Raw genomic sequence first — 18,984 nt, forward strand, 5'->3', positions numbered from 1 at the left:
AACGACTTCGCCGAGGCTTTCCTCGTGTTCGATCAGCGTACACCGAAATCATCGATGCCGCCTTCTACTCGACGAATCGTGGTTTGCGGTCGTCTCATCGTTGGCGGAAGTTTCTTTTTTCGGGTAAGCTGTTTCAATTTCGTCTCGTACCGTTGCTTCTCAAAGTACACGCGCGTTTGATAAATCGTGAACAATCAAAATCGACTCGTTCGGAAAACTATTCCAAACCAATTAGAATCCAATTCGGCATAACCGCGTGTACCCGTCTTGCGGTTTGTCGAGAATTCAACTTGCATTCCGATCGAATTCCACGTCCGGGAGACTCGTCCGTTGTAATAAATTAATACCGCGATAACGAATAATCTTGTTTTCGCGAATGCATCGATCGATTTCGCGAAAAGTTCGCTTCGAATTCGTAAAGAACGAACCGCGTACACCGGTTACTCGCTTCGCGAGATGGAAAATTCTGAGCAGGGAACCGGGGAATTCTTCTCCTATTTGATACGATTATTCGAACGTCGTCCAACGGTACAATTCCCTGTGCAATTTATTTCTGTTCGCGCGCAAGGAAATACCGTGCTCCCGTGTACGAATAATTGGTCTTTAAAGCTTCGTCGATTTCGAACTGTCGCGCGAATCTCGAAGGTAATATCTCGCAACGATTCGACGAGTTTTCGAATAATCTCCGTCTCTCGTCGAGAGTAATGGTGGAATCCTTGAACGGGCCGGAATTTCGGCAGGGAGGAGGTTCGTTCCGATAAAGAGGCTCTAGAACGCACGCAGGCCTAGTGGCCCCGTTACTGGAAGAGGTCTCCATTGTGCGAAACCCACGAAGATGGAGGTAACGTAATGAAACTAACTGGCTTGCTCTGACCAATTAACCGACCCAAGCACGGCGTAACATTTAACGCACACTTACCGCGCCTTCCCCTCTGTTCACGTGGCCGTTTACGCGGTGGATATAGTGTTACATGGAAATGCGTTACGCCGGGAATATCGCGTGTTGATGAATCCGCCGCGGAAGCCGCCCGTGCACGCTGCGATGCCCGCGGACCGTTTCTCGTGATTTACAAGCGGGAATGCCTCAGAAATTCTATTTAACCGCCGGCGAGAAACAAATTGGTCGTCGCGATCGCGGCGATCCCTCGTAAATCAACGACCGTTGAAACATTATTTCCTATCGTGTGATCTCGTTTTGTGATTTATATTTCGCCACAGTGTTCTACTTGTAATTGGAGACTCTTCGACTTGTTGCCCGGTAGAGAGCCGATTCTTACGAGGATAAAATTGGCGAGGAGCTTTCGTCAACGTTTTCCGAAAGAACGGCCCGAACGTGAACCGAACGAAACATCCCTTCAACGACAACGAATACCGTAAGTAGGCGGAACAAATCGAAATTCGATAACGCACGGAATTACACCGTAGACGACCGATGCTTCCTACCTGTTTCTGTACGCTCGTCCGATCGCATGCGGGTACGTTCTACTGCGGCCATCGGTACAGTAGTACGGCTAAACTCGTCTTCGCGGATCTTTTTACTACTTAAAAGTATCTTCGGTACCCTTAAATCGCTTCAGACAGTTCGCGTTAGATTCATTCGACGAAGTAACTTCTTCCACTGGCACTCGTCGATGCGTACAATTAAAGGATCCGCTCCTCGAAAAACAACAGGCTGTTATCGCCGTCAATGGCCACGTTTTCTCATCGTTGACAAATTGGATCGAATTACCGTCACATTCTCGATAACGATGAAATTTCATTTTTAATCGTGGTACGTGTTTCGTATCACCGAAGACGTGCGAACGTCGAGAAGATTTTGAACAATTACTCGACACTAGAGGGATCGCTCGAATCGACTCGAATCAACAATCGAGTTCAAGGATGGCTTTGCGTGGATATTATTCGGGCGAAAAGAACGAAACCGACGGAGAGGAAACGAAGCAACGAGCGTTGAAAAGGAGGTGGTTCGGTGGTCGAAGTCGTGAAACAATTTTCGTTTGGGAGAAGGTCTGGAACCATAGGGCGTGGGGTGGCATAAATATTCCGAGGTTGCGCATCGTGCTCGACGTGGATGGAGAGTCGCGGGTGCGGGGCAAGCGGCGGAGGAGAGCAAGTGGTGCCGAAGGAACACGAGGACCCTGGATTCGTTCGTTTCGCGTGCGAGCTCAGTGCGAGCCCCGCTCGGCGCGAGTGTTCGTCCAGCTGGCCAAGGGTGGTGGACTACACTTCCGCGCGAGGACTCTGGCGGTGAGTTTGAACCGACGCTTCGTCCGGGTATCTACCTACAATCGAGATCTTTCGCTAACGCGTTCGATGCGATTACGGAACATCCAACATCGAATCGTAACTGAACGTGTATCTGAACGCAGATCGGTGTGTTTCGGGGTGTTTCCTAGATTTATAACTCGCAACCGAACAGCCCGTGTGTCGAAACCGTACACCTTTCGCGCGACAGCTTTCTAGCAAGCGATTCGGCTTTTTAATAGATTTTATCCCAAAGCTACATAGATCCTCTTCGACGAGGTTAGAGGATAATTCGAATCTGTGAATTAGCTTAAGGATGCACGCAAATACGTAACGATGTGATTTTCTTGGACATTGAGTATATGTATCTATTCGAATTTTCCTTCGATCGATGTATGCAAATTGTAAAACTTATGTACACTCCCTGGAATACAATAACTTTTATCTGGAAATCAGCTGTTACGATATTCATCGCGCGTACGCGTATTTCTCCGCGTACGATTCTTTTCTCGGATACGAGATAAATATTCATACTTCTAATCGCGTGATCTTTTACACTTCCTTTCCACGAAGGACCCCTGTTTTTGTACGGTGCTTCTGTGATATCTTTCATCGATGCTCGTATTTTTTATTTACGATTTCTCTTGGCTAGCGAAACAAACGCGATTTCTATCTCTATTTATGCGAAGGTGTTAACGAATCGAGCAAAGTTTCGGACATCCAATGTTCGACCCGACATTGGATCTTAAAAATTCATATTCGATAATTGCCCCCTAACGTTTCACGAAATGTTGCGTTTTAATATTCATCGTGTCGCGGACGAGTCAAAATAGGTCGACGCGTGTTGTTGGCACATTTTTTATTCATACACCCGTTTCATAGTTGCCTATACGTCCCACCCGTCCCGGTCGCTCGCTTTTCGGTCTTTTCTCGTTTATTCCTCTCTCGTGTTTTTCTTTCTTCGTATTTTCTTTTTCTCCCTTGCGGTCCGGATATTTTTCAGACGCTTCGAGGAACGATGAGTTTCCGCTTCGCGAAATTGATGACAGGGGATAATGAAAATACATTACCTGTAATAGCCTGCATTCTCGTGGGAAGGCCATTCTCAATTTCTGTACCGGTCGAAAATTTCAGAAATTATGATCGACGTTGCGTTAAAACGCGATTTATTCGTTGTTTGAAAATACAGCGGCGAGGTAACATTCAACACCGACAATGGCTAACGACTCTTTCGAAAAGTTATTCGACGCGCCTGCTGATTGGAAAATTTTTAAATTGTAATTTTCGTTATATCATCGAATAATTATTCAACGGAGTAAAGTTATAACTTGGCGATATCCTGGTCGAAGGTAGTAAAATGGGATTATTATCGCTCGAGTTAATATCGGGGGCAAAACTGGTCGAATTTGAACGTGTTCTTAATACGATGCGAATCTCGGAAGATTTACGGCTCGTCCCGAGAGACAGGGGATTAGAAGGACGTCGAAGAATGGGGGCTGAACGGACGAATCACTCGTAGGCTCTCGAAGACGTTACGCGTTGTAAGTATCTTCGCGAGAAAAATGAAAGGAAGAACCGACGGAGACAGATTTTCTTCGTCGATGTTCGCGAATTAAATCGAACTCAACGTTCACTTCCCCTAAAAACCCAACTCCTTAACGCGTACTATAATTCGTCGAGACAGAAATTATTACCGGATCGTTATCACGCTCTATATTTGCGCAGTTAACGATCAGAGATGCCGAATGTGCCAATATTTTGTGTTACAATAGACAATAATACGCAATTCAATTTCCAGCTCGCAGCACATGTTCGTGATCAATCTACGTGTCAGATAATTTATTATTGAATGAACTGGCCAATGTCTGGCTTCGGTGACTGACAAGTCGATAACCACACGCCAATAGGAATCGGAATAGACGTCGTTAGAAACGTTCGAGAAACCTTTCGTTTCTCTCACTTAGGAAAACCGCTAGGTTGAATTTTCCTCGCGCTCAAACAACGACCGTCTATATTCTTCGAAGATGTACACGTGTTACCAGATAATAGCTTTGAACGTGAAAAATCGTATATCGCGACAATGCAGAGGTCGCGTCGAATTCATTTTTCGTCGTGCATTTCGTTAATTGCGATTCAGAGGTCACTTTGGAAGATAAGGTATCGAGGGCGCGAATTACTTGGCCCGAATATAGTATTACCGGCCGAGAAGCCACTAGTGATTCTGGAAATCAATTACGCATTCCATGCGCGCGCGCGGGAGCGCCACAGTCTGAACAAAGTTAATCCGGTTAATCGCGACAGCGATCGTCGGATCCTCGTATTCGCGAGTTCGCGGTCGTCTCTCTGAAGCTGACGAAACGGAAGCCAGCTCGACTGTCGCGACGCATGCCACTGTTTGCTCGGTATTAAACCGCGGGTAAACAGCAAGAGAACGCGATAATAACGTAAACCGCGCACAGATCCGATTATGGGAAATGAAACGCGTCTTTGAGCGAGCCCGATCGATTAACCCGCAGGAGTTTCGCGATTCGAAGTAACGGATCATCGCGTAACAAACATTCCCTATCGATTGGTCGAGCAATCGATAGAATAAAGAAAGAAACGAACCTCTGGTGCATTCTTAAGGCAATTTTATTATTAATCGAACATCGAATTTTTATTTCCACGGTTCGGAGCTGTTTCAAGGATGCACGTTTCCATATGCGAGAGAACCAACGTTTTAGATTTTCTTTCCATCGCGATTCGATTAAATCTTCTCGTTCGAATCGGTTGTACGTGCAACGGTAGGCAACGTTGTTTCTTTTCAATTTTCATTAGATTCCTACTCCGCCGAGTGGTTTCGAACAAGAGATTCGCTATTCCGGAGCTTTCGTCCGATGTTTGGATGTTCCAGCGCCGTAAGATTTTCTGATCCGTGGCTTACGAAAGAAGTTTCAAAGCGTGTTACATTATTGAAACAAGTTTAGCTAAGAGATTCCTTAATACGAAGTGTCCGGCTACTTGTAAGAGGATTTCTGAGTTTCACGGATGCACGCGCACATGAAGGGACGACGAGTGGATGGGATTTTACACTCGGGCAACATTTACTTCCACGAATAATGTTTCGCAAGGAGTTATTACTTTTCGGTATCTATTTTTTAATTCGTTGGTAAGGTACGTGCTCCTTGTATTTAAATCGCAACCAGTCTCCGTAAGTTTTGCAATTCGGCGCAGATTTATAGAAATACGAAGAAAGCTTGTATCTCGATTCCTCAACGTTGATTTACATTCGAATGCATCCGTGGTCGGTTCAAAAGCAAACACTCGTGGACAGATTGCTTTAGGAGACACCATTCCGACGTCGATATTGCATTAAGTATCCGAAGATCGAAGCCTGGGTAACAAGATTGCCGCTTCAAAGACGCCGGGTTCTTGTTGCTGGGCAACGACGGAATCATTGCAGGCATAAAAAGTTTAAATTCAACTCGAACCGTTGACAAACATCTTGGATAGAGATGCACGGTGTTTCGAATTTGTTATAAAATTTTGCATCGAATTGAAATTGTTCAAGGTTAATTCGTAAGATGAATTTCTGCATTGGGCATTGTTTCCAAGAATGTTACGAACAGTTTGTAATTTCAGGTTAATTCTAAACGACAACGCGTACCATCGACAACGAAAGAGGTCGTATTTCAGAGAGAAACATTTCTCGTATTATGTACAAATAATAAACGAGATACACACATACCAAGTAATTTACGAACGTACATAATAGTAGCAAGGATTCTCAAATCTTAAGTACTGAGTACTAATTTCCGCTTGGTTGTCAGCGAACGAAAGCCACCGAGATCGTTTCGCTCGACGAAGGAAGCTGTTCGCTCGAAATTCGTCAAAACCCGATACGAGCCGTGATATTTGCGAAAGTCAACAAATTCGATGAACACCGAACGCAATGGTCGCAGTCCGGCAATCGCATTTGACACAAAATCAATGGCCAATGCCCCAATGAACCTTAATTCGCTTCGTGGGCGGACAGTTCGAGGTACAAGGGTTCAAAATATTACCGTCGACGTTACATCATCCCTTTCGATCCCCGTGCCCTCGGAAGAAGCATCCTTCGATCGTTTTTCACGTCGAGTCATTAGTCAAAACGACGACTCGCAAGAGGGATTTTAATTTCGTTTTAGAAACTCGATTATCGAACGGCGGCAACATTTATTATTCCGTCTTCTCGATATCGCTTTCTATCCATCGATTACGAATTCGTGACTACCATCGTTTTCGAGCCCTTCGTTTCTTTTCGATGTTCTCGAACGCGTCGATCGATCGAATCTTTGTTCCTTTCCCGAGAAAATTATCGAATCCGATAACATTTTTCGGTGATCGCCGATTACCGTGTATCGGTTAATTTTGATTATCGGCTAGACGTCGGCAATGAATCTGGGCGATTTTCCTCAGCGTATTCTAGCTTATCTACACGGACAGGCTTCGCCGTCTGATAAGTACCCTCTTCTGCACGCACGTGAACACGCAACTCTCTCGTTACCAACGGAACATGCGACTGGAGATTCGCGAATAGATTAAAATTCAACGCGGATACGAAAGCTACCCGCGAATTACGGGGATTGTAAATTTGCAAGGGTGATCCGTGGTTGTCGGTACGGGGATTACAGGGGTTCTTTGGTACGTAAAATCGGGCGATACTTCCAATCGATTCGGTTAACCGCCTCCGTTTACCTGTGCGTAGTCGAGACATCGGATATATTCGTTGTTACAGTAAATTGTGTCGATTGCTCGCAGAGCGAAACAAGAGGTCTGATTTTTCCAGATCGCGACTAGAGAAAATGAGCGAGGGACAGTCGACTTACAAATTGATCTGCTTAGACGCTCGCGGCAGTGCCGAGCAAATCCGCTACATATTTGCGTACGCGGACATCGAGTACATCGAGGAGACGATACCCAAGGAAAGCGGGCCGTTGGTGCAGAAATGTAAGAGCCGACGTTTTATTTTCATCATCCGATAGCTGATCTCTAAGTTTCTGTGCAGTTATCGCACGGTATCGGACCGTGTGTATTGTGAAAAATAGCGACCGATTACGCACTGATATCTGAACCGAGCGAATCAGTAGTCGAAGATAATCGTGTCGATCATTGAGACAAAGACGGGGCAATCCGTATTAGGAAAGAAACGACAGGTTCGCGTTGCGGGGGACTTTAATAAATTGCCGAGTAACGTTCATTGCGTAACTTTTTACTCCAAGCGCGGAGCACAAGTCGAGACGAGCAACGTTTGTAAGTTGAATCGAGCGCCGCGAAATCAAATTAGCTTCGCTCTAGGAAAATTTGAATGCTCGCTTTGTCTGTGACTTTCAATCGCCGATGGCGGTCAGCTTTTATTCGAACGCTTTGCTCGGAGAGTTGCACGAAAATTGCTCGTTACTCGACGAAAATCACAAACGCCTTGTTAGATTTCGTCGCGTATCGGAATCATCGAAACGTTTCTCCGTTCGCATTTTATCGTACGGGATTACATACGTTCGCGTAACGTTGAAAGTTGGAATCGTACCGCGCAAAATACAGCCAGGGCTTGGTAGATATTAAACGAAACGTTCGATGGGCGTCGAATTTCAAGAATGAAAGTTTCAGCGTTCCATTAGCGGAACGCGTTGATTAAAACCGGTGGTAAATTGTGCTCCATATTCAGAGACGAGCGTACGTCGGGAAGAATCGGTCTCGAAGGCCGTGCACAATTTTCTATCGATCGTTTCCATAGGTTTGCACACCGAATTCGTTCGAATTGTATTTGTTCTTAGCGGTACCTTACGGAATTCTACCGTTGGTGGAGATAGACGGGAAACCGATAGTGCAAAGCAATGCGGTGTCGAGATACTTGGCGAGGAAACACAATCTAACTGGAAGGGACGAATGGGAGGCGATGCTGTGCGACGTGCTCGTCGATACCCTCGAAGACCTCAAGCGAAGTGAGTGATCAAAAATGATTCGGTCGTTGTACGATTCGAAATATATCCGTCCGTCGTCGAATCGTCGATGCAACGCGTTATCCAATTACGGTTAGAAACATTAAACGAGATTATGGGCACAGTTCGCACGTACCCCTGACACCGTATCGTCGACAAACGTGAACGGTACGAGAAATCCTTGGCATCGTATCTGCCTCGTCTTTTTCATTTCGTGAACGGGGAGATTTTTCTTTTTATATACAATAAACATTCTCGTCGCATCCGCGGTACATTCTATTAACACTTATTAGCTGCGGACGGGATCGGAATAATAAAGTATTGCACAATGACTTTACACGGAAAGATTCTGTGCACGCGATAGCGTACTAATTTCCAATTACGATATGCGTGATTACGCAACACGGGCTGTTTGCATGATGCGTTAACGATCCGCGCGTAGATCTTGTTAATTGAAAGAAACTAAATTGTGTGCGCGGCAAGGGGAATGGAGGAGCGGGCGTTCGTCCTTTCACGTCGTGATCGTAACACGCAGAAAATTGAAATATATAAATTGCCTTTGGTAATACTACGAACAAGTATGGGCCTGTAGATCGAATAATACTATTGGAATTTCTTTTTACGAGAAACAATTTGCGATGCGTATTATTTACGATTGGAACGAGATTTGTGCAATTTACGAAGACTCTCTCGCTAGAAACGGGCCACCATGATATCGTTATTTTAAATAATAGGAAGAAACATTTCTCGGAAAAGTTGTACGATTCGAAGGTGGGATACGGTAATATAGTGGCAATGAACTTTTCGCGAATCGAGCAACAGGAGGGATACGAAGGCCAGTTTGAATTTTTATTAAATGTAATATCCCGAGATGTACGATTAATCGTTCGAAACGATCACAGAGTTTTCAAAGAGACATTGCGAATCGAGTAGTGGAAGCAAACAAAATATCGTACGAATAAAGTTAGAAACAAAGGAATATAGAAAGAAAAAATTGGCGAAACTCCGAGTGATACAAGCACGCTTTTTCTTCCGAAAACTTTTTTGGTAATATTTCGTTGACAACGATAAATGACTCCCGAGGTTAACGTCGTGTGTTCCAGTTATATTCCAGTATCGCACGGAGAAGGATCAATTCAAGAAGGAGGAGAAGAAGGCAAAACTTTTGAAAGAAACTATACCCTTTTACTTGAAACAGTTTGAACAAACTATTGGCGAGAATGGAGGCTACGCTGTTGGCTCCACTGTGAGTGTTCCAGTAGATTTAATATGAAAATCTTACTATTTGCTCGGAAAGTTTTGACGACAGTAGGCGTCGAGTAAGGAGAAACTGTGTTGGCTACGCTGATAAAAAATCCCTCGTAAACTTTTCTCTAAGAATAATACTCGGTAGCTAAGAATATTTTGCTGTAATTGTATTACTTTTATTCGTTGGTTATACAAATAGAATCGTGGCTAGCTCTGGTTTCGACTCATCGCAACGATCGCGTTTGCAAGATCAATGTTCATTTAGTTAGGTGTTACAATCTCTGCAAACGTTTCGAATAAAACGGATCATCATTTTTCAGACCACATGGGCGGACTTTGTATTCGCGGTGGCCCTCGAGAATTTCGAGAATATATTTGGTACCACGGCCTTGGGAAATTACCCGGGTCTTCGAGCGCTGAAGAATAGAGTCCACGAGATACCTGCTATCGCCAATTTTTTGGCCAACCGACCTCGTACAAAATTTTAAACACACTGAACTTGCCCAATGGAGAAGAAACGAGTATACCAGGTTGCTCGATAAGTTTTATCGTTCGATAAAACTACTACATTGAACAACCTATTATATCTACGTTGTTTGCGTGGGCTTGATCGAATACTATTAAACGTTCGTCAACGTTACTCAGTTGTCAATGTCGCCGTGTGTTCTGTCGATGTATAACGATTTGCAAAACGGTACAAGTCTCTACCGGCACGTGTATCGAAAACCTAATAGTACATTTCAAACCCTTTCGTGGATAAAATTAATTTAATCCACCAGACGAGATGTGTATTATCATCGCGTTCTCGCTACAAATTTTACAACTGAAGGTATCTTTGTCTATTGTGTGTTACTTGACTTGCCCTTTTTACGACTCGCGGTTTTGAATACGCAGAATAATTTGTGATACATTGTCTAAAGGTAAACGGTACGAAATGCAACAGAAATTTTGTTCCATTTATAATTCGATGTTGATAATGAAAAATATTTTTATTAAAATGTTATTTCAAAGTCACTTTGTGTGGATTTTATTGAATTTATTTACTGTATTTTTATATGACTTCGAAATAAACACGTTTCGTGACTCCAAAATTCCAAAGAAAATATGATAAGAAAAACTTTTGTTGTCTCTTCTGATAGCTCGTGTAGTTTGTTCGATACTACTAACTGTTTCACAAAATACTTGCCTCGAGGCATTCTGTATGCACACCTGAAAGATCATTTATAAAATAACGTTTCTAAAAATGTTCTGCTAATTAGATATTTCTAATTACTAATGATTTTTCGAACCCTAAAGTGTTATTAATGTCGATTCGTTCATATAAATATTTACATTGTTCATTTACAGTTAAAGTCGCATGTATAGAAACTCACAGAATTATAAAACGAATAAAAATCAAGAAAAAAGTATAGTTGTGTACGAGATTATGACTAAATGTTACCAATTAAACGTTAAGAAACAATATAATGTATGTTGAATCGTTGTAATTGCAAAGATATCGACCGATCGAATATATATATAACAATAATCTCCTACGAAGAAGCTTTACATTCTTCCTTTCACTGATTCCCGCACCTGTACAGTAATAACATTTTCAATGGTACGTCTCTTACGTGACATCGTATATTTTAGAATCGCACAAAAATATTTATTTTAATTGCGAAACATTTTGCAGATCACGTATTTCTTTCGGAGTTCGCTGCAATACTATGTTTTGATTACGCACTTAGTCACTTCTGATAACACGATCACGATAAGAACAAATATTTATTGCTAAACTAGGAATGAATTTCGTATGACGTTATTTTTATTTCGATCGCTTCAATAAACGTACATTACCGATTACATTTATATCTTTATAGATCCATATTAAAATTGAGCAATTTTGAAAATAAATGACCAAATTTTGAAAGCTTATTCTATTATACTTACCTTAAAAATAGAAAATGTTAATACGATTATGTGCCTGAAATTATTTTCTTTTCCGGTTACAAGTGCTTTTTTGTTGCAATATAATTTTGCAAAAACCGGTAATGATAGAGATACAAACTCTGTTATCTTTTAACGTGAGTAGTAAGTAATGATCATACTTATGAATTGATAATAAACAAAAGTTGTACGTAAAATAAAAAAGAAAATATCTATTCTAGAATCAAACTTCTATGAACAGTTCAAGTATTCTAACGTTAATGTGCAATTATTTTAAATCTAATTCTATTTTTTCACTTTATTACTTTCATAGTAAGTTGCTAGTGCTTTCATAGCTTTCAAATTTTCGCGGTATTGCGGTTTCTACTGTTCATCGTCCAACTCGTGAACGCTGCTCATTGCCAGTCCGCAAATGTTAAATCAATAGACTTCGCCGCAGCTTTATCATACTTATTAAATGCAACTTATTTACTCCTCGTTCCTTTATTCAGTCTTGTTAGTTAAATAATTTTCTTGTAAATTTGTTTTTACAATTAATTGCAATTTTCGTTCATTTGAAATCACGAATATGACCGTTACGAGATGTCGGATTAATTCTGGATCTTTCTCATTTCCACTTAGTACTCGGAGGATCCACCAATAGGACGTTGTAACGTTGAGCCCAGTGATAGGAGGGAATATATATTTAGGATCGTAGCGTCGGTTTATCAAACGTAATTGTGTTCTCGTCGACCGGCATCGAGGCATTTCGTTTCTGGTTTGCGTTACTTTATTTCAAAGAAAATCGTATGTATATCGATTTTTTTCTTCGTTTTCACCCATGTTCTTTAAACAAATGTTTATAAATTCAGTCTCCATATATTTTTCGCTGAATTTGACACTTAAATAATAAGTAACTCGGGGTTCTACATGATTTAGCTTCTAGACCCAACCGGCTAATTGATCTCCTTCGGAAAGACTACTGTGAAAAATCGAAATTATTAAATTATTAATTAATTGGTAAATGTATGGCTTTTTTTAAGAAATTGTGATGATATATGTAGAGAAAACACATTGGTATTTAATATTTCGATGGTCCGAAAGGTTTAATTTGGCTAATAATAGTACGAAATAGTTATTAAAGGGGTTCGTAGATTTACGTTTTATTATTACACCAATGTTCGGTATAATAAAATTGATACAAAACTATATTTTTTTAAAACGAAAAATATATTAAAATTTGTTATATTAATTTACACATGTAACTGTCTATATTCGAACGAGCTTTTCGAACATGAAAAAAAGGGAGTATTTTTAACATAAAAATAGAAACGTTTGCAACTGTTATTGTATAATTTTATACCTGGTATACATTTATTATTTCTTATCACAAGGTTATCTTTAATTTGTTTGCGGCACATAGTGTTATTTCCTAATTATAGAGGACTTTATCTGTTTAAATTTACAATTCCAATAACTCTTTCTATTATATATAAGATTATCTGCATTAATTTAAAGTTTCTAAATTTTAATTGTATTCTTTTATGTTTTCGTATGATTGAAACAATTTAACATTGATGAAACCGATAAAAATTTCATTTGAAACTATTTTACTTCTAAAAAAATATAATTAAAAATACTTTTTGCAAGAAAACAATTTACTTTTTAATTATAACAGTATATTCCCTTTTATTCCGTAGATACTTTTTTGCTACTTAGTTTTTTTTTATACATTGTAACAAATAGTACACATAACATGTATTGCAACAAAGTTTTTTTTTAATTCTTTCAGCAAGATGCCTAACTACAAATTGAATTACTTCAATGTGAAAGCCATGGCTGAACCGATTCGCTTCATCTTAAGCTATGTTGGAGCTAAATTTGAAGACAATCGTTTCAGCAGAGAGGATTGGCCACAATTGAAACCAGGTAAACACATTTCAAATAAATTCTACTTTTAAATTTTCATTTCTATTCTTTGTTACTTGTGTCATTGCTAAGTAATATCGTTTTCATACTCTTGATTCATCAAACAAAGCATACAGTTGAGGGTATTTGCAGAAATCACAATGAAGATTTTTATTTTTTTGTTTATAAGATAGCTTGAAAGACAATAGGCATTGTTGGTCAAATAATATCCTTTGTTCTCTGGTTAAATGTCAATTACCTATAATTCTTGTGGATGATAATAGTTGTTTATAATTTATGGGAACTTATGTGCTTGTACAATATTTTAAAAGTTAAAGAAATTAAAAAGAAAAGAATTAATATTATCGAAAAATATTATTTTTATTTGCTCGTTTAGAGAGCTTACTTATCTTTTCTGAGATTTTATTAAATTTTTTTCACATCTTGTATTCAATTTGATTTAAGGAAATAAACAGTCCATCTATTATGATTTGCAGAAACATGCCAAATATTTTTAACTTTATCAATAAATTTAAAAACTATTTTGATTAACAATTTTTTATTTTATGTAATATTTTCAGAGATGCCATTTGGCCAGGTTCCTGTTCTCGAAGTTGATGGAAAGAAAATCCCCCAATCTGTGGCTATTTGTCGTTATTTGGCCAAGCAACACGGTCTCGCTGGTAAAGATGATTGGGAGGCTCTAGAAATCGATGTCACTGTTGATACAATTCATGATGTTCGTACAAGTAAGTGCTTCTAATAATTATTCAGTTTTTTCATTTTTACATATCTGATGAAATCCTCTTGGTCTGAAACTATTAATGCAAGTATTGATATACAGAAAGCTGATTTAATATTTTTTAATAAAAAATTGGCCTTGTTATTCATGTAATATTTTAAAATGTAATCCGATTTCGTTGGATAATACATATATCAAAACATATAATGTATACCGATCTGAAGGCTTGTCGAATTTAAATGACAGCTGTGTGTTTGCATTTTGATTGGATTTTAATATTCTATATTTGAAGTTTGCATATAAATATCTTTTGAAGAGGAAGAAATAGAGAACAGAATTTTCTAGGGACGAAATTTGTTCTACAAATGCCATCTTCAAATTTTTCACAAATAATGTTGGCCTCCAAAATTTTGGATGAAACAAATCTCTATAATGTTTTGCAAAAATTTGTATTTTTTTAGAGATTGCTGCCTACCATTATGAAACGAATAATGAGGCCAAGGCTGCAAAACTTGAAGTGGCTAAGGAGGTGGTACCATTCTACTTGGAACGTCTGGACGCTCAGGTGCAAAAGAATGGTGGCTTTTTCGTCGGTGGTGCCCTCACCTGGGCTGATCTGGTTTTCGTTGCTCTTCTCGATTATCTAAACTTCATGATGCAATCGGACATTATTGAGAAGTACGATAATCTGAAACAACTTGAAGAGAAGGTCCTCGCTCTCCCTGCAATCAAGAGTTGGGTCGAGAAACGTCCCCAGACTGAAGTTTAAATTTTAATTTGCTAATTTCACGTGGTTTCGCGCGCACATTGAGTTCGTAGTAGGATTTCAGAAAGGATTGCCATGTGGGTAAAATCTTTGTTCACGTGAAAATCGGATTATCTTTAACTTTTTCAGTCATACACGTTAGCGACATTTGTGCCACATCCATATAAAGGCTTTTTTTACGTCGCATCGTTAATATATATCTTCTTTTACTGTATTAGAGTTCTTTGTCTATCCATGCAGAGAGGTAAAAACGACATAGACTGTTGAAATAGTATTGTACTTTTGTATTCCATTAAAGAGTTCATTTTATTAACTGTCTTGATTATTGTCTGTTTGCGTGTGAAAATGAAAAAGTGTGCAACTAACGCTATTAGTTCCAGTTATAGCATGTATTATTAAATAAGTCGAGGAGAATTTGGAAATTGAGCAACATTCTTTCCTTAAATATTATGTTTACCATTCATGAATCGACTAAAATAAATTAAGTTTACCTTTCAATTAAATTTATATTCATTGAAACAGAGAAACGTGTTACGATAAATTGTTTATCTAGAGAATGAGGCGTCTTCGTTATCTTTTCGAGGTCGATTACCCCGTTGATTTCATGAAAGAATGGTTTGTAGGCGCGGCTGCAATAAACAAGATACGGCTATGTCTAAAGTAATCAGTATGACTAGCATGTTGTTAGGTGCGGATAAGACTTTCGTGAAAAAATTAATTCTGGATCACGGGACATTACTCAGAAGAGCGAAGTAGTATGACGAAGGTCGTTTCGTGACCATAATCGTATTGTTAACTAACGGGTGTCCCGAAATTTTCACGCACGGACATGAAATTTGTTTTTATATCAGATTTCATAATTTTTTACTCCTAACAGAATTTGAGTAATTTAGAACGATTAAAAACATAACAGAAATTTCGTAGTTACTAAGAATATCGGTAAATTAAATAATTTTAACTAATCCTTCCAACTTCTTCGTGAATAGTTCCTCAAATCTGCATCCATGCGAGATTTTAGCTATGCATCGCCTTCTCAGTATCGCTTAGTTCTTTCTCAATCTGCAACGCTGAAATCATATAAAGGGTGAGTCATGAAACCTGTTACGAATTAACTCCGACTGAAAAACGGAAATTGCGAAATAATCAGGGAACCGAGGTACATAATTACGATGACACTGTCGGAAACAAGAGACAACCGACAGACTGCAAACACGAAAATAGATAGTCAACTTTTGTTTTTAAATTCACGTTAAGTACACGTTATTTCTTAAAACGTTCCAATTCCTGCAAGTTGGCAATTTAAAAAAATTACAATTGTAATCGTTTCCCAACAACGTTGAGAACAATTTTTATATCGTCTAATCGAAACTTCCTCGAAATAGATCAAAATCAATAACTGTGTATATGAATTGTCATTGTGTTTACCAAGTATGTAATCTTACTCGTGTTGCACAACATTATGTTATATGTCTCAACACTCGAGAAGTAAAGTAGAAAATGCTATCATTCTTTTCTTGAAAACCGTATCTCCGAAATTACGCAATATTATACAATTGACATAAGTATTATTAACCACTGTATCTAGTTTTTGTCGTATTTTCTCGGTGTTGATATCTATCGATCGACAACGATAATACTAACTCGAGTTATGTTACTGTAGAATCACGTTCCTGGAATCGGTGTACGAAAAAGTGACCGAACTTTTATGTGGAAATCGTTTGCTTAATGCAGTGTGTTACTATTATGCGTTTAATATTAAACGAAAGTAAATTTTTTATATTAGATATATAGAAGAAAAAAGATAGGCCGATTGGATTTTACCGAGTTGAAATTGGAATCTCGTTTTATCTTTTACTAGTCATCGAATCTCGAAGTTTGAAATAATGTTGCTCCTTACGATTGCATAACCAGTGTTTGAATAAATTATTTGAAACTATAATACAACGTACATACATTCAGTTGTAACTCTTTATCGAATAGTCCGATAAGCTTTGCTTAGAAGAAAGTGTTATTTTATCTAAAAATTTGAGTGCGAATAAGTTTATAAGTATCAATGTTTGCTTGCGTGTTTTCTATCATACATTGTATCTTGCATAGGATTTTGCTCGTCATGCTATATCTTGTTGGTGGGGACTCGAGAACATCAAATGATGGAAGGAACTTTATTTAAAGCGACCGGTTAGCGAGTATAGAATCAGTAGTTCTCGAGTGATCATCGATTCCAGTCGTCTGCCAGTGTATTCTCACGGGAATCTTCGTAAGTGTTTATCTCTTTTATACTTCATTGAAAATCTTCGAGTCTTATAACGAGGAATAAAATTTAACTTTTACGGAGAAAATTATTAACAGTTAAAATTTGTTTTTTAAATTTTATTTAAACGGTGTTTGTCTACTTCATACTTAGGAGAACTAGAATTGTTATTGATTACCAACTGCTCATAATCGCGATAAGCCACTTCGTAATTTTACTTAATTTTGTTAAATGTTGTTAGTCAAGTTCTATTTTTTTAATCATTGTACAAACTTGACCAATTTGTAGAAGTAACAAAACGTTATTCGGTTACTCGTTAGCTCCTTAGTAGGGTACGGTATTCTGCAACGATTTCGTTCAGTCTGTAACGAATTTCTATGTGCCCTGTACTTGTATCACTTTCTTGTTGTTGCCTTTTAGTTTGTGTTCTTTCGTGCCATTACTTTTAGTACAACGAGGTCGCTTTCATCAACCGAGTAACGTTGATTAACTTCAATGTCGTGAGTGTTAACTATGTAGTTCCCGGTGACGACATTCTATAAATTGCCGTTTGCGGATCGTGTAGAATATTCTCGAACAATATACTGTCATTGATTGTGCGGCCGATTGAAACTTTTCCGGTCCGGCTACCAGACGGTTTGTCTATGCTTCGGACGCACAACAATGTACACACGTTGCTCCGAAACATGCCGCCTAATTATCTCCTTTAATTGCCACAATACGAAGGAATGTTTTCCACATAACTTCCGAGCGAACCATCCGAAACGAGAACGCACAACGAGCGCATTATTCGCAAGCCGATCGAGATCGATCGAAAGGCTGCTGTGTATTAAACAGTCATTACGCATTCCAAACACTCTTCCGCGTTGCGTCGTCCAACGTTGATCCAACTTGGCACTCGTGCAGAAAATTAAAACGCGTTAACCAAAAGTAATCCAATGATTCCGTGATTCGAGTATCACGGTACCTACAACGGTATAAAGCGATCGAAGAAACATAAAAATTGATCCCAATATCTCGACATTTTAATTCATCGATCAAATGTTGTTTGAATGCAGATAATGTCTACCTACAAGTTGACGTACTTTAATCTCACCGGTCTTGCCGAGGGAATCAGGCTCCTGTTGCACCAGAGCGGTATCGAGTTCGAAGACATCAGAATCAACCATGACGAATGGCCCACGTACAAGCCTAGTGAGTATATTCTTTGGAGCTCTTTAAAAATAAATCGCATCGAACAGCGTTGCAAGACGATAACAAACAACATTGAACGATATCTTCTCTCTTCGATATTTTATCGAATCGCAACTAATTTTTACGAATCCCGCAGAGATGCCGATGGGCCAGGTACCCGTTTTGGAGATCGATGGGAAGAAATATATTCAATCTAAGGCAATTTCCCGTCTTATCGCCAGAAGGAACAATCTCTACGGTTCCAATGATATCGAGTCTTATGAAATTGACGCCACCGTCGATATTTTGGAAGATTTGAGACAAGGTGTGTACCCCCTCGTAAAACAGCTAAGAAGCTTTAATAAAGAAAATTGAAGTAGCTTTATATTACGATCGTAACGATTTCACAGGACTTGCTCAGTACTACTGGGAACAGGATCCTGGATACAAAGCGAAATTGAAAGATGTAGCTTTCGGCAAGCTTCCATTCTATCTTGACAAACTTGAGGAACGGGTGAAGAATAATGGTGGATACTTGGCCAATGGAAAGGTGATCATTTAAGATTGTTATTTAATTTTAAAATCGACCGCGAATATTCTAATTCAGCCTCTCATCGAATTAGCTATACTCTCAATAACGAATAATAAGTAGATAAGGTTTACTTTTAACAAAGATCACGAACGTTATACTATATACAGATAAAATCGTATCAACGATCGCTATTGAGACGATAAGCAAGGATTAAAACCCATTGTGTTGGATCTTTACGATGTCATTGCTCTTGCA

At 39.2% G+C, this 18,984-nt stretch overlaps 2 protein-coding genes across 5 annotated transcripts in view; both read left to right on the forward strand.

The window, feature by feature from the left end:
• On the forward strand, positions 1-13,283 carry LOC143149940 (glutathione S-transferase). 4 transcript variants are annotated; one of them, XM_076317828.1, is made up of 7 exons: positions 1-123; positions 741-841; positions 1,219-1,373; positions 7,052-7,212; positions 8,037-8,204; positions 9,305-9,447; positions 9,770-11,144. In XM_076317828.1, the coding sequence occupies exons 2-7, from the start codon at positions 836-838 to the stop codon at positions 9,935-9,937; spliced, it is 801 nt and encodes a 266-aa protein (XP_076173943.1). In that variant the 5' UTR covers positions 1-123; positions 741-835; the 3' UTR covers positions 9,938-11,144. The 4 variants fall into 4 exon arrangements, with proteins under 4 accessions (XP_076173943.1, XP_076173942.1, XP_076173944.1 ...); XM_076317827.1 differs by lacking the exon at positions 1-123 and having other exon boundaries at positions 597-841; XM_076317829.1 differs by lacking the exons at positions 1-123; positions 741-841; positions 1,219-1,373; positions 9,770-11,144 and adding exons at positions 1,425-2,247; positions 13,150-13,283.
• Positions 13,150-18,984, forward strand: part of LOC143150699 (uncharacterized) — a 7,023-nt gene continuing 1,188 nt past the window's right edge. Inside the window, exons 1-20 of the mRNA XM_076319146.1 lie at positions 13,150-13,286; positions 13,847-14,014; positions 14,469-14,770; positions 14,903-15,017; positions 15,072-15,162; positions 15,397-15,525; positions 15,625-15,657; positions 15,706-15,712; positions 15,760-15,857; positions 15,921-16,007; positions 16,156-16,258; positions 16,359-16,366; positions 16,434-16,503; positions 16,632-16,646; positions 16,754-16,820; positions 16,871-16,951; positions 16,999-17,030; positions 18,083-18,218; positions 18,355-18,522; positions 18,608-18,747. Of these exons, the coding sequence (XP_076175261.1) occupies positions 13,154-13,286; positions 13,847-14,014; positions 14,469-14,770; positions 14,903-15,017; positions 15,072-15,162; positions 15,397-15,525; positions 15,625-15,657; positions 15,706-15,712; positions 15,760-15,857; positions 15,921-16,007; positions 16,156-16,258; positions 16,359-16,366; positions 16,434-16,503; positions 16,632-16,646; positions 16,754-16,820; positions 16,871-16,951; positions 16,999-17,030; positions 18,083-18,218; positions 18,355-18,522; positions 18,608-18,747 (1,983 nt within the window). The 5' untranslated portion in view covers positions 13,150-13,153. The remainder of the gene's footprint in view (positions 13,287-13,846; positions 14,015-14,468; positions 14,771-14,902; positions 15,018-15,071; positions 15,163-15,396; positions 15,526-15,624; positions 15,658-15,705; positions 15,713-15,759; positions 15,858-15,920; positions 16,008-16,155; positions 16,259-16,358; positions 16,367-16,433; positions 16,504-16,631; positions 16,647-16,753; positions 16,821-16,870; positions 16,952-16,998; positions 17,031-18,082; positions 18,219-18,354; positions 18,523-18,607; positions 18,748-18,984) is intronic.

This window comes from Ptiloglossa arizonensis, chromosome 8, assembly GCF_051014685.1.
Source record: "Ptiloglossa arizonensis isolate GNS036 chromosome 8, iyPtiAriz1_principal, whole genome shotgun sequence".
Lineage (NCBI taxonomy): Eukaryota > Metazoa > Arthropoda > Insecta > Hymenoptera > Colletidae > Ptiloglossa > Ptiloglossa arizonensis.

Excerpts from the sequence above, each read along its gene's own strand:
- LOC143149940 (XM_076317826.1), top strand. The coding sequence starts at position 2,072 with ATGGAGAGTCGCGGGTGCGGGGCAAGCGGCGGAGGAGAGCAAGTGGTG. Across the intron at positions 2,248-7,051 it reads TCCGCGCGAGGACTCTGGCG|ATCGCGACTAGAGAAAATGA; the intron begins GTGAGTTTGAAC and ends TGATTTTTCCAG. Across the intron at positions 9,448-9,769 it reads GCTACGCTGTTGGCTCCACT|ACCACATGGGCGGACTTTGT; the intron begins GTGAGTGTTCCA and ends ATCATTTTTCAG.